General features: G+C 41.2%; 1 protein-coding gene across 3 annotated transcripts in view; it reads right to left on the bottom strand.

Annotated features, from left to right (window-relative positions):
* Positions 1 to 9,007: 9,007 nt before the first annotated feature.
* The window catches only part of LOC117591147 (zinc transporter 2), a 34,051-nt gene continuing 27,938 nt past the window's right edge, over positions 9,008 to 15,120 (bottom strand). For 2 of the 3 annotated variants that reach the window (XM_034284255.1, XM_034284257.1), the window contains 3 exons: positions 10,008 to 10,557; positions 9,637 to 9,784; positions 9,008 to 9,204 (listed from right to left, as the gene is read on the bottom strand). In XM_034284255.1, the coding sequence (XP_034140146.1) occupies positions 9,059 to 9,204; positions 9,637 to 9,784; positions 10,008 to 10,557 (844 nt within the window). In that variant the 3' untranslated portion in view covers positions 9,008 to 9,058. Of the gene's footprint in view, positions 9,205 to 9,632; positions 9,785 to 10,007; positions 10,558 to 15,120 lie in introns of all 3 variants that reach the window. The other variant, XM_034284256.1, reaches the window with a different exon arrangement.

The raw sequence follows: 15,120 nt of genomic DNA, 5'->3' as shown, positions 1-15,120 counted from the left end.
TATAACGTGGACAAAAAAGGTAACTTTACGCGTCCACATCCATCAATTTAATATTTGGCTGATTCGACCACTGAGGGAGGTGGCTCTTGCGATATTTTTCCGTTTAAGCTTTATTATTATATTGGCATTATATTGGCAGTGCAGCCCTCAGTACAAGCGACGCTACTCCGCTCCGCCTGTTCGGTCACCGACAGTCAGTTGTCGTAGTGGTCGGAAGCGGGAGGGGGCTTTCCACAGTGCCCGTACAGTTGTCACGGCTTCCTTTTCATAGACAAATATTGCACTCGACGGCAGATGCCCTCCGGCAAGCCTTCACTACTTTCCCCATGCACAGGCACGTTCTTTTTCTTTATTTTTTTCGTTCTATCACGCCGCTTTCAACGAACGATCCACGTGCCATACTGCCTCCACATACCGAACTCAGCCACGCCTAGCGACGGTACTGTGTACACAGTATGGCAATGTCGCGCCTTTTTCTTTTCCCTTTCTTGTATTTTACTGTGTACGAAACGCTAAAGTGGGTATGCAAAACACGTGGGTACGCATAAACGCTGACATAGCTAGTACCCAAACACACATGCCAAATCAAACAGGTGACACAGCTTAACAGTTAATACAGACACAGGCGATTAGGCTATAATTGCCTCAGTTCCACCTCTACTCTACGTTTGACGAGATTCCCATTAAAATGAGGTTGCATCAGTAATCAGGTAATCAGTATCATTTCCATAATCATTAACATCTCCTCCAAGCTTTGATCGCAAGCGCTGAGAGTGAGACGAAAGAAAGTTTGAGGCAGAATGTGCTAGATCTATCCAAATGAGACGTAGCAGTACTGAATACTTTTAATAAATTGCTTCACTATGGTCCCTCAATGTACATATGATGGACTACATACCATGCATGTCCAAAAAAGCGAGTCGAGGTCCAACAGAATTTCTATCTTCTCTCGAAGACAATTGTAAGTGTGTGTGTGCTTAAGTGTGTGTCTCCTACATTCGCGTTTCTACGCAATGACACGATTTAAGAGTTCTGATATGTACAAACGATGATTTAAATCATTAAATATACATTTGTACCCTTTGCACTAAACTGAAAAAGAACGATGTGTTTCTTATTCCATATCGGTATTCATAGCCATGCCATTGGCACTAATTGTATCAACAGGCATTGAAAATCCTTAACAAATGGAGCGTTTTTCTATTGGCCTCTCTGTAGGTTCTGATGGGACAACGTGACAATAGGATGCCGCGAAGTTTGCGAAAGATGCAAAGAAGATGCCACAAAATTTGTGATAGTAAGGGCCCCCACAGCCATTGTATTTTTGTGGACTTGTTCTGGATGGCGGTGGCCGAATGCGAAGTGGCACGATTGCATGTTACGCTAAACTGTATAAGGAGCCAGGTGGGTGTTATGTTCATATGTACATATGTATATGACTTTAAACAAACAATTCTAAACTGTTCTAAAATATAAACAACTTCAGGTATACAAAGTCAAAATGTTATTGTCGGAAATTGCACAGAAGGCCTTAAAACATGTGAAATTACAGAGGATGACAATTAATACACTTATTTTACTATAGTACTTATTGCTATTCAGTCGTAAAATGTAAGGCAAAAGTATAAAAAGAAACAGTCGGTGATTCGAATAAAAACGATGCACGTGTCACACTACCCCACTTCTGCTTAAACAGGTAATGAGAGATAATCTCGGATATAATATAATTAGTGATTAGTAATAATTCAAAATTACTTTACAACTTTTGATAATATTTGAGTTTTTGTCCATGTGGAAATGTTGTGTGTTCATTTTTTTTCTGATACCCATTACTGATGCTATTTAGCTTTAATCAATAACAAACTAAATTTGTATATACGAGTATGTACCAGAGAAGGTGGGACATATTGCATAAAAAATTTATACTAAAAGCGAATCTCTTTTTATAGGATTTATTTTTTGTTTATTGTCATATTGCATGTACAATTCTAAAAGCGATTTTTTTTTTTATTTTATCTGTTTTTGTTTTTGTGGTTAGTAAAGAAAGTTTGAATGGTTTCAAGGGCGCTTGCAAAGAACCCAAGTGAACTTTTTTTTATACCCGTACTCGAAGAGTAAATTGTATTTGTGCGAATAACGGTTGTATGTAACGCACAGAAGGAAGCGTTTCCGACCCCACAAAGTATATATATTCTTGATCAGCATCAATAGCCGAGTCGATAGAGCCATGTCTGTCTGTCCGTCTTGTTGAGCGACTGGATTTTAGAGACTATAAAAGCTAGAGCCACCAAATTTTGCATCCAGACCTCTATATACTCGCACTGTGTATTTCAAAAATGAGCCACGCCCCTTCCGACCCTGCCAAAGGGCGAAAACCTCCCAAACAATTTTAAAAATATACGAAAACTAAAAACGCCATTCCGTAGGGAATGACCATATCTATCAGATCACCAAATTGGGATCCGATGGGATCATTATTATAGCCACAATGAAGAAATTAATTTGCAATGGCTAATTCCCACTTTGCTCTTGCATTATGAGGCCCTCTGCCTCTTCCTCTGCCGATTTTTATCCCACGCCGTCTCGCAGCTTATATTTGTTTTTTTTTTTTGTGCGGGCGCTGCCTCTGCCTCTTCCGTGAGTTTGCAGTGTGTGGGTCTTGGGAAGGGGGGTGAGCTAACGTAGCGTGTTGGCGTGAGAAGTGTTGTAGATGTAGATGACAGATGAGGAATAAATTAAAATTTGATAAATAACCGCTAAGGTACAGATGTAGTACTGAGTGCCGGGTATAAAAGTTGTGACGCGTAAGAAGCGTCTCACACGTCCCTTCTCGTTTTATTGAAACAAAGTTTGCGAAATATTTCTGTCTACTTTATGCACAATATTTACATATAAAATAAAAATGTTTGCATTTCAAAGTTTAATATTTTGAATAAAGCACCTATTCAGATAAACAAAGTTCTTAACAACCAGATAAGAGATACTTAAGTTATGTGAATAAACAAACGATACCTTTAAAAATTCTTTAAAAAAAATTCTGACAGAAAAAAAAAATTGTCATCAGACCATTTTAAGTCCATATCTTTTATATGAAGGGGGTTTTGAGCCTTGAGGAAAAATCGTGTCGGATGGTGTAATCGGAGTCGTGGAATGGTTTTATTAAAAGGCATAGAAAAAGCGTCACAAATCAAGAGTGAAATAAGATACACGTAAAACTTTCCACCATGAAGTTGCAGATACTGTTTGCAGCCGTTTTTATACCCGGTACTTAAAGAGTAAATAGGGTTATAACATAAACACGCTTATTGCCAACATACATTGCATGTCTTCCTTCGCAAAGGCTGGGGTATTTCATATAAGAAGAACTAGTCGTAGTTATCGGCTCAGCTATCTCGGTACGGACAGACAGGCAGAACAAATAGCCGATCAAGAGTCTCTGATATTCTCGACCTCGGTGGTTTAAAACCGACCGGACTTCTGTATGCACACACTGAAACCAGTGTATTTCAAAAATGAGCCACGACCCCTTCCGCCCAAGCAAAAGGGCGAAAACCCCCCAAATCTACAGTTTTGAAGATACAAGAAAACTAAAAACGCCATTCCGTAGGAAATGGCCATATCTATCAGATCACCAAATTGGGATTCGATCGGATCATTATTATAGCCACAATGGAGAAATTAATTTCCAGTGGCTAAACCCACCCTGTCCCGCAGCTTTTGTTGCTCTTTTTACATTCTCTCATTCACACTCTGCTTCTGCTTCACTCGGCCCTGCCTCTGCCCTCCCCCTGGCGTTGACTCTTCCGACTTTTAACCAAGACTCGGTTTTTAACGCTCTGTATTAGAAAAAGAGTGACCATCAAAGTTGCGTACAAGAAATTTTCATAGATGGCGCCACTTTCGAAAAATTTGCTGTGAAACCTATCGGTCCAAGATAGTCCATGTAAAAATGATTTATATCTCGGATCTCTGGAGCAGTTTTTAAAAAAAAAAAATTCTGCTGCTGGAATTTTTCGTGTGCGTTGTTGGCAGGCCTTTGGTCCTGTCTCCAGCACAGTGAAAAATTCTTTCAGTAAAATGCTTTCATTTTCAATAAAGTCATGGGAGAAGTATTTTTTTGACTCCGAAAATAATTTTCGATTTTTTTGTTCGTTTTTGCGCACAGTTGTTTCCTCGATTTTTCACTTTTCACTCCAGGAAAATTTGTAAAACTATGTATTCCGGGCCTTTCTACCAGCAGTTTTCTCAGTCCACACACGCTCTTCATATTGATATATCGATAAGAATCTATGTATTTCGTTTACGTTTCTGGATACTCAACAAACGAAGACGCAAAACAAAAAAATTTCTGGAGCAGTTCTTTATATGAAGTTTGATAGGAATTTGTATTTTCCGCGGTGATGGATACCCGGCTTTAACAAACGAACACGTAAACGAAATATTCCTGGAGCAGTTTTTATACGGTACTCGAAGATTAAATAGGGTATTAATAGGGTATTGTATTTGTGAGGAGAAGTGGATGTATGTAACACACAGAAGGAAGCGTTTCCGACCCCACAAAGTATATAGATATATATCAGCATCAATTGCCGATATAGCCATGTCTGTCAAATTAAATTAAAAACTTGTAACTTCTCCTTGTGTGGTTACCAGGTAGCTGCTAGTCGGAACCACCATTACAATCAGCCCAACTCATTCTTACTCTCTTTTCGTGTGCTTTTCGTTTCTGCTTTTGTTGCAAGTTGCCGCTGCTGATGTTTTTTTGTTGTTGTTGTTGCAAGTATTTTTGGTGGTGGTCGTTTAGTGTAGTGGTCCCCCCAGTGTGGTGTGCATGCCACGGGATCCATTCTGGATATGGCACCCACAACCATTCGCTTTATATTGAAAAATTTGAATGCTAGAGAAAAGTTTTAATTGTCGCCGCAATTCTGTGTGTCACATGTTGGCCTCTGTATTGGGCTTGGGTGGGTCATTTAAAAGGGCCACAGCCGCTAGTGCACGTTATTGTTAACAATATTTTGCAATACGAGTTTCCGTTGATTAAAATATGCAAAGGACAATGTTTCCCGTTTCCCATTCGACTGGGACGGGAAGATATACGCCTCCCCTTCCCCAGTCATCAGCAACCCATAAGATACTTATAGTATTTTCACTTCATTCTTGCTTACTTCCTTGAAGACATGATCGCAACGTGTATAAATATTCCAAAAATATATCTGCAAGTCTTAGTCCCTCATTGGTCGGTTCCCAGTCTCCATTTTCCATTTTTCGGTCTCATCTCATATTTCCCAAACATTTTCGCCCTTTCCGTTTACTTTGTGAATTTTATAATTTAAATTTTTCTCTATCTTGCGTTTTGTTTTGTTTATCTCTTGGCTCAGAAAGTTCAAACTGGCTAAAAGTTTTTAATGAGCAACGACGTTAGACGTCATCGTCTTGGCCCCATACCCTCACCACTCTGCAGTTCGAAATATTTACCTTCACCCACCATGGCATCGGAGCACCCTGCCCCCGCCTTCCCATTCACCACGCAACACTGTTTAAAGAAAGTGCACGCGGAATCTTGCAGAAAATGTATTGTGAAACTGCAGTTTTTCAAGGGGCTAGACAATTAAATTTGTCTCAATATTTTCACTATCCTTGAAATACCGTCATTTTTGTGTGCGTCACACGTTTTCAAAACATTTGTTTTCTGGTTTGTTTTGTTTATTATACCCGGTACTCGAAGAGTAAATTTTGGAGAATAACGGTAGTATGTAACGCACAGATGGAAACGTTTCCGACCACATAAAGTATATATATTCTTGATCAGCATCAATACATGCTGTCTATTGACAGCGTCCCCTTCCCGACTGCAGTGTGTGGCTCTTGGGGAGGGTGGTAGTGAGCTAAGGGAGCGTGTTGGTGTGAGTAGTGTTGTTGATGTAGATGACAGATGAAGGAAAAATGTAAAATTTGACAAATAACCGCTAAGGTGCAGATGTAGTACTGAGTGCCGGGTATAAAAGTTGTTATGCGTAAGAAGCGTCTCACACGTCCCTTCTCGTTTTTATTCATGCTCTTTTACGCTTACAACGAGTAGGGAAGTTCGTGAGACGAGCCGTACAAGTTAAAACTTTTATACATTATTCATTAGTATATGTACATTTGTGCACACATTCATATATACAGTAAGCACACATATTATTTGTACACCATCATCACCCTAGTTTGAACACCTATAACTTGGCGTACGATCAAGGTAAACAGAAAAACTTAATTTTGTATCAAAGATCAACATATTTACTATATGTTTAAGAAAAAAGTTTTTAATAATCTTCTATAGTATCCTTATAAAAATTAACACATAAATTATTCGTACAGCCGTCCGACTCTTTAAGTAACAATGAAAATTTTTGTTCTTTCCCCCAAGGTGTTGTTGTCCCACATGTAAAACACTAGGCACCCTCCGAAATGCCATACAGCAGGGACCACCATTTTCTCATCATAGGGTCAATTTATTTTCGCAAGGCCAACAAATCAAAAATATGTCTTAGATGGACTCTCTAGTCAAATCACATTCTCTAGAAATTAATCTGGCCATGGGTTTCTCCAAAGTCTAACATATCTTTAGAAAAATCTTATGGGTCATCGGACCTTCAGTTAATTTTTATAAGAATACTATAGAAGATTATTAAAAACTTTGTTCATAAACATATAGTAAATATGTAGATCTTTGATACAAAATCAACTTTTTCTGTTTACGTTGACCGTACGCCAAGTTATAGGTGTTCAAAGATGGTGTAAGAATAATATGTGTGCTTACTGTTTGTATGTACATACAAATGTATGTGTGTAACCTTAGTCTGATTAATATGCACATATGTATGTACATACATGTATGTATGTATGTATGTATGTATGTATGTATGTATGTATGTATGTGTGTATGTATGTATGTTACATTATCATTTTAGTGAATTTTACATTTTATCGAATTGAAGCTTTTGTATGGAATTTATACCTATGTATCTTGGGCAAAATCCCTAATGCGTTCAGAAATGTCCTTAGGCTACTTTTAAAAGGTTACTTACATATGGCGTACAATTGAAATTATGAGATTAAAATCAATTAGAGTTCTTTAATACAGTGTGTAAATGCATCTACAATCTACGAAGTTGCTTAGTAAGTAGCCCACCCACTTACACACCCAATTCATGACTTCTGTTTTGCACGTAGTTGGTGCCTCCTGTACCGGTGAGTGTTGCATGCTAATTCACTAAAAGCATGTGCATCCATCTGGATGGCGCTGTGCCGATACATCTGCATTAAATTCCAACTGCACGCCAAAGCAAAAGCCGCAGCGTGAGAAGCCGAACTAAACGAAATCCTTCGCTCTCTCTGCTGCTCTTGCTCTTTTTAGCACACTTGGTGTTGCGTCTGCGCAGGGTGTTGGCGATGGGAGCCGAGTGGAGTGCCAGTTCCACCCCGAACCTCCGAATAATGGTGTCTTACTGCAACTGTGTTCCTTAGCTAGCAGGACCTCGTCGGATTCTTCGTTTGACTTGAATTTGCGGCATTTGTTCAAGGTGCGGCTTTGTTCTTTGTTCGCTTGGAGCATGCAAAACTTTCAACAAACTGCCGGCGATTAGTCGCCACACAACACCACCAACAGGAGGTGTGGGAAGAGGAGTGTTAGATCCTTCCACGTGGGAATCATATGCCGCCTAGAGAGATAGATATGCCGGCCAGTTTGACGGTCAACAATTAAGACGTAATTTGAAAGAGTCGCCTCGTTTCGGTCCACAAACGAAACGTTGTCCTCGCTTACGCAATGGCGACATGTGAAATTATGCATAATGATATCGCCAGGTGTGGAGTAGAATGGAATGAAACCAGGTGGTTATCGTGGTCTCAGTTAAGCTGATGGATAGATTTTTATACCCGGTACTCGAAGAGTAATTAGGGTATATTGTATTTCTAGGGAAAAACACACAGAAGGAAGCGTTTCCGACCCCAAACGTATATGTATGTGTATATTATTGACCAGCATCAACAGCCGAGTACACATAGCCATGTCTTTCTGTCCGACCGTCTGTCCGACTATCCGGGATTGGGATTATAGCCAGAATGAAGAAATTAATTTGCAGTGGCTATCCCCACTCCTTCCAGCAGCTCTGTTTAGTCTTTGCACATTCTCCCAGGCTCTAGGGGAAGGCGAGCTAACAGAGTGTGTTGGCGTGAGAAGTAATGTAGATCAAGATGAGCAATGTAGAAGAAATGTTAAACGTAAAATGTAAAGTTCGAAAAAAAAACAATAAGGGACAGGTAAGTATACTGGCTGAGTACCGGGTTTAAAAGTTAATACGAGTACGAAGCGTCTCACACGTCCCTGCCTTCAGGACATTGGACTCATTGGCAATTTTTGTGTGCACTGCCGCTGGCGGTTGCAGAAGGCAGGCAACGGACAGATGGTGTCCACATAACGGCAGCTTAATAACTTATATGCGTGTCTGCATATCGATCATTCATCGAATTTGATGGAAAATACATACATAAGTAAACAATTCTTGCCCCTCGATCACAAAATTGTTCAATTGGTTAAGGGATTCAGCGAGTTACATGAATTGAGATCGAGTTGATAAGAATTCTTCACGAATGGGCAGTATACCCAAACAATTTGAAGACAGCCATAGCCTGGTATGGTTAATGGTTTACACTTACATATAAGTATTGCCACTAACTATTATTCTTGATATACCCACACCCCAGATGGAAGCCAAAGTGTGGCTAAAATATGTTCTGTGTGCCACATTATGCAAATTCTTTAACAGCTAACGAACAATCCACGTCCCAGGGTGAACCAAGTTTTGATAACCTGCCAGTGATGATGGGAAATATGTAAAAGGAAAAGCAACAACACACATTCATGTACATTTCTTCATCGTTTTTAGTGGGTTTGTTTCCTGGTCTCCAGACAGGAATGTGGATGGGTAAGTGTCTTAGCATATACAAAATAAGGTATACGTATATGTATTTCTTTATTTATATATTTCAGATATTTCTGGGTTTGGGTCTTCTACTTGGCCGGCACATTGCACTGCATGCAGCTCTCCATCTGGGCCGTATAATCCTCAATTTGTATGGTCGTCTCGAAGAAGTTGTAGCGCAAATGTACCGCCGAGGTTGCTGCATCCAGTATCTGCTTTGGATTGGCATTGGATCCTTTTTGTGTGTAGGATAAAAGAAGGAAACGATGAAGCGATATCAGCGGGGATGATAACATTAATGAAGGGCGGTGGAAGGAGCAGGAGCACAGCAACCCTCTGTTCTGCCTCGCTCTCCCTTTCAAAATTGTCCACGTTTCAAAAGCCATTTCAAAAATAATTAAGCTAATTGCGCACTGACTGCCCATGAAAATAGGCAAGTAGCAGTGCAGGCAGCAGAATTAAGGTATGCCAGAAGCATTACTGTTGGTGGTGTGTAGGACAGGTCGGTTAAAACAACAGCAAATCCATTGGGATAATTACCATACCCAAAGCGCGCTTGCACGTGGGTCGACGGGAGCCATGGACAAACACATGTTTCAGCAACCTTTTTGGCCTGTTTCGAAGCATGGACACATACGGACGGACTCGCCGGAGGGCTGCTACTCACCAATGGCCAAATGCGCAGATAGTGCCACTTTATTAATGCTCAACGCCCAGATGCGCAAATTGTGGACCCGCTCAACGCCCTCAATGGCTTGGAATATCTGCAGCACTTCGGTATAATGCATATAGTTTGGTTTACCCTCCATCAGTACCTGTAAGAACAAAAAAAAGAAGAGGCAAAAGGACAAATAATACATAATTAATTCTGGTTTTAACACAAACATTCAACCCTACACGTAGTTTACTTTTTTTTATGTGCTAAATAAACTTATGTCCTTGAATTTTTTGGTATTTAAACTGCTTGAAAACTGATAAAAATACCAGTATTTATCAAATTATAGGATTCAATTATGGATAGTTTTCCCACCCACTTACCAGCAGGGCATCCTTCATGATCGTAAAGGTTGTGAAGAGCACAATGATGGAGAACACAAACGTGCAAATGGGATCAACAACGGAGTAGTCTGGCCAAAAGTAGATCACAAGAGCTGCGACAAACACACCAACACTCTGGATGACATCGCCAATCACATGGATCAGGGCCGCACGAACATTCATGTTGACGGCCTCACGACCGGCCGACCCGCCATGATGATGGGCACCCGGCGCCGTCTCGGCCAGCACGGCCGCAATTTCCAAATCCAGTGTAGGATCTACCAGCTTGGCATTCTGATAGGAGTAGGTCGGCAATCCGCTGCCCGGCAATTCAGCATCGTCGAGTGCAAAGGCCACACCGCCCTCAATGCGCTCTGTGGGCGAGGCGGCGCATGGCGTGGATGTGGCATGGAAATGCGATGGAAGCCGACCCGTTTTATTTGACTTCTTGGGTTTCTGGAATTTCTTGCTGGAGCCGCCGCCGCCATGGCTATGGCCATGACCGCCGCCCAGAGTATGCGAGTGCCCGTGCTGTAGTTGGACACCCATTCTGGGGGTCGGAAGAGAGAGAAAAAAATTGAAAGTTATCACAAATATTTAATATACTTGAAAATGTTGCAAGAGCTATGTGGTGTTGTGTGGCCTCATATCCTCACTGTCTGCGTCACGTTAGCAACAATACGAAAAAAGATTCTTCTCCTTCTTTTTTATACCCTGCACTCGAAGAGTGAATGGAGTATATTGTATTTGTGGTTGGAGCAATGTGCGTAACGCACAGAAAGGAACGTTTCCGTTCCCATAAAGTATATATATTCTTGATCAGCATCAATAGCCGAGTCTATATGGCCATGTCTGTCCGTCCGCACGACTTGATGATCGTAGGAAGCGTCTCACTAACGTTCTTAGTCGTTTTTTTATACCCGGTACTCGAAGAGTAAATATGGTATATTGTATTTTTGGTGGAAAGTAAATGTATGTAACGCACAGAAGGAAAGGCTTACCACCCCTTACAGTATATATTTCTTGATCAGCATCAATACCCGAGTCTATATGTCTGTCTGTATGTCTGTCTGTCCGTCCGTCCTTTTTGTTTGTCGGCCAGTTCTCAAAGACTATAAGAGCTAGAGCCACTAGATTTTGTCGCCGTTGACGTGAGAAGTGATTTAGATGTAGATGACATATATAGAAAAAATGTTAAATGTAACATTTTACAAAAACCTCTACGGTACAGATGCACTACTGAGTACCGGGTATAAAAGTTTTGACGCGTAAGAAGCGTCTCACACGTCCCTTCTCGTTTTGTTTTGTTTTTTGGTAGTAGAGAGTGGTATGGCGGTGTGCGGGCAACGCTTTTGCATTGTTTCGTATTTTATTTCAGAATTTTAATGCACCAAAAACACCACCAAAATCGGGCAAACACACAGGTCACGCACAGTGCGAATATGCACTGACAGAATAGCATGACATATATCAAATGAAAATGAACAGAAAGTGAATTCTTTAATGATAATTATTTCTGAACAGATATATTCCGCATTATTCCAAAACGGGGATTTGTTCAGTTGTTTCACTTGAATTATTTTAATTAATACAAATAAATGAATAATATTGTTTAGTTGTAGGGCTGTGTCACGAAACTAATGCTGTTATGAGAGAAAATGGAGAAATTAGTTTTAATAGTAACACATTAAAGAATAATCGCTTTCAGGTAAAGAATTCACTGAAATACACACAATGTTTTTCTTTTCAAAAATAAATTATTCCATCACACTGTAATCGAGAGTTGAGCCGTATACATATCTCTCACTCTGATTAAACTCCTGAACCACCTCTGTTCTCTGTACCGGAAGTTGTGTGCGAATAGTCATCCCCCTTCGTTCCCATGTTTCGCTGTGTGCCCTCGCCAAAAACACAAACCCCCCAAAATCCGAGTACCATTTGGGGCTGGGGTTGGTTCTGCTCCACTTGATGCATACGTCCGGATGCATTGCCGCATGCAAATACAATTGTAATGTCCAAAACCGGTTGACTAGTCTTCACTGTACTCCCATCAACTCGTCCTTTCAGTACTTGACCCACCCCCCACCCGGAATAACCCGTATGAAGCCGTCCGTCCTCAAACGGCATGCATCAGGCAGTTAATAGCTCGGCACATCGACTTTTTAGTCATTTTAAATGCTCTGACATTGCAGATTTATGGGTTTTCTATTTGGGAGGAAAAAGGCCATGGTCGGGCCAACCGACATGCCAAAACGGACAGCGGACAACGGACAGAGCCGATTTCAGATATTGCTGCTCCGTTTTGTATGGCTATTCGGCTGTATGACTATGTATGGTTCCACTCTTGTCCACCGGCTGCACTTAGCCGTTTTCGGGGAAAACAATGCACTGTGTGCCGGGGAATCAATAAATAAACTAGCATAAATTACGCACAAACCATTGACAGCTCCAAACATAAAGCTCAAAGTGAACAGTCACGGAATAGCAGCAGCAGAAGACTCTGTGAGGGAATGGAGATGTGGGTGGAGACCAACATGTGCACCCAAAGCCCCCCTCCAATAAATAAAATGAACCCATTCCAACGACGACGATGTCGATTTGCGGCTAATTGACGTAACGTCAATTGCTGACTAAAAGTCAATTTGATTGTCTTCAAAAGATATCACGTCGCGCCGTAGGGCAAAAAATAAAAAAGCAAAGCTGCTGAAAGGGGTGGACAGCAGGTACTGAACATAAATCGTCATTATGGCAAGCTGATAGATATGGCCACTCTCTACGGAACTTATCCTCTCTTCTCTTATCTTCAAAATTTTGGACACAGCTGATTTTGGCAGAGGGCGGAAGGGGGCGGGGAGAAATTTTGAATACCCGTGAAACAATGCGATATCACGGCAATCGCGATGGAACACTTGGTTGCTGTAGCTATTATAGTCTCTTATATCCGGGCTGTCATGAAGACGAACGGACAAGCAGACGGACGGACGGACAGATAGACATGGCTATATCGACTCGGCTATTGATGCTGATAAAGAATATACATATCTAATGGGGTGGGAATCCTTTTCCATCACTTGCTTTCCACTTTCCACCACAAATACAATATACTCGATTTACTCTTCGAGTAGCTAGTATAATTAAAATGAAATGAAAATGGATATGTAAAACCGGTACGGTAGAAAGTAACGGCAGGGCAAAGACAGGGCAACGGTTTCAAGTACATTAAAGGATGAACATATGGTTTGGAAAGGACAACGATCTTGAAATAAGGGTCAAATTCCCTTCAAACAAACGGAATGATAAGTATGAAAAAGAAATAAGCTTCGTCTGTCAATAATAGTTAAATCCACGTAAGACCCATCATTGCTTAATCATTCACCCAAAAGACAATGAATTTTTCACCAAGAGACAATTTTCAAAAAATCTCTTGCATTTCTCTTTCTTGTATTTAATTTTGAGAAAAAGTTTTTTAGGAAGGGGATTGGTGTGGTTGGCCTGTCTAAGACAGACAACAAAAAAATAAATAAAAACACCCGGTTGTAAAATGCGCGTTAAGATGAGCGTAATAAACGTGTCCACTTGTCGTTATCCCTGTGTGTCTTTGGTTTTGGTGCTAGTTTTAGTCTTGGTTTGCTTGGTTCTGCTGCTCGTCCTACGTCCATGGGGCGACAGCTTAACGAGCAGTGCATCCGGATGCCAACCAGGACTGTGAGCCAGAACCCAGAGCTCTGGTGCACATTCCCAACACAACCCGAGACATCCTGGAGCAGCCGGAAAATCCTGGCAACAGTCACATACGATACCCAACCGAGACCAAAACAGGGACCAGACCAGATGCCAAACACAAACAAACACACAGAGAGAATCCCAAGGAAAGCAAAGCCAAGGCGAGTTTTGTCAAGATATGCGCTAATATTTATGTTCCTGTCAATTAAATCAGGGTATGTCGTATACGTTGTCACGTTGCCAGCCAGCCAGCCAACCAGCCAGTGAGCCAGCTATGGAGCTCTCGTCCGTAGTTCGCATGGTCCCAGAGTCATGGCTGGTGTTGTCATGTCTGCTGTCGTTTGTTGGCCACTAACGAGGCGAGTAAAGATGCCGCAAAATCAAGGGAAATGCTTCATTGCGCGCTACAAATTACAGCGATACAGTTGTAACAACAATGCCATGGGTTAGCCCTGGTGGCAGTGGTAGCGAGCAGGGGGTGGGGTCTCTTGGTGGTTTTTGGCTGGCCGCTTATGTTGGGGGAATGTCGCTCGCATTGGCATCTTTTTTCGCTCCAGAACACACGCGCTAGGTCAGGAGCAGAGTCAGGGAGTGAGAGGAAAAGTGACTCCCGGTAATGCCTCAGCAATCGGACGTTCAAAGTCAAAAAGCGTATGTGCTTCGCATCGAATCCCTAGTACCACAGTGAAGCAGCAACACCATTGACCCGAAGCCACGATGAATGAGTGCCTCCTGCAACACTGGAGATGGAGACAGTAGCTGTTTTCTTTTTTATTGTTTTTCTTTATTTATGCATCTTGTGTGTTTGATAAATTATGGCCACATTTGGCCTGGGTAGCTGCTTTTCGAGAGAGCAAGCTACAGCCTGGGAGACCAGCACAGCGTGGTCTTAAGAAATTGAAAATAAAATTGAGCTGGCAGGCTAACAAGCTTTTGGCCAGCCCTGCCCGTCTTAAGTGGCTGACTGGCTGGCTGGATGAAACGTAGAGTGTAGTGGAGGCTCAATATTCACATGGTAAATACACTAAGCATTTGTTGTACAGTAAATGGCATAATATTTATGAGGAGTACCGAAGGCAAATAATGGCGGCATCTTTAAAGAGAGCACAGAAAAGGCATTGTAGATGTCATTTAAGGATACACTAAGTAGATACAAAGGTTAACTACACTGAAAAACCAAACCCACTTTTTATGAAACATATGGGGCTTAGAAATGGTCTGCTGACAATTTGTTGTTTTTCTATGCCAGATTTTTTTTTTTAAGAATTTTTAGAATCTGCTATTTTTTAAAGCTTTTTTCAGAGGTTTCATTTTAAACAAAAGCTTATAAATTCATCTATAAAGTCTCCCCAAACACTTTGTGGATTTAGCTTACCATCTGGGATATATT

The sequence above is a fragment of the Drosophila guanche genome, unplaced genomic scaffold (genome assembly GCF_900245975.1).
Source record: "Drosophila guanche unplaced genomic scaffold, DGUA_6, whole genome shotgun sequence".
Lineage (NCBI taxonomy): Eukaryota > Metazoa > Arthropoda > Insecta > Diptera > Drosophilidae > Drosophila > Drosophila guanche.
This window is presented reverse-complemented; position numbering and strand designations above follow the sequence as displayed.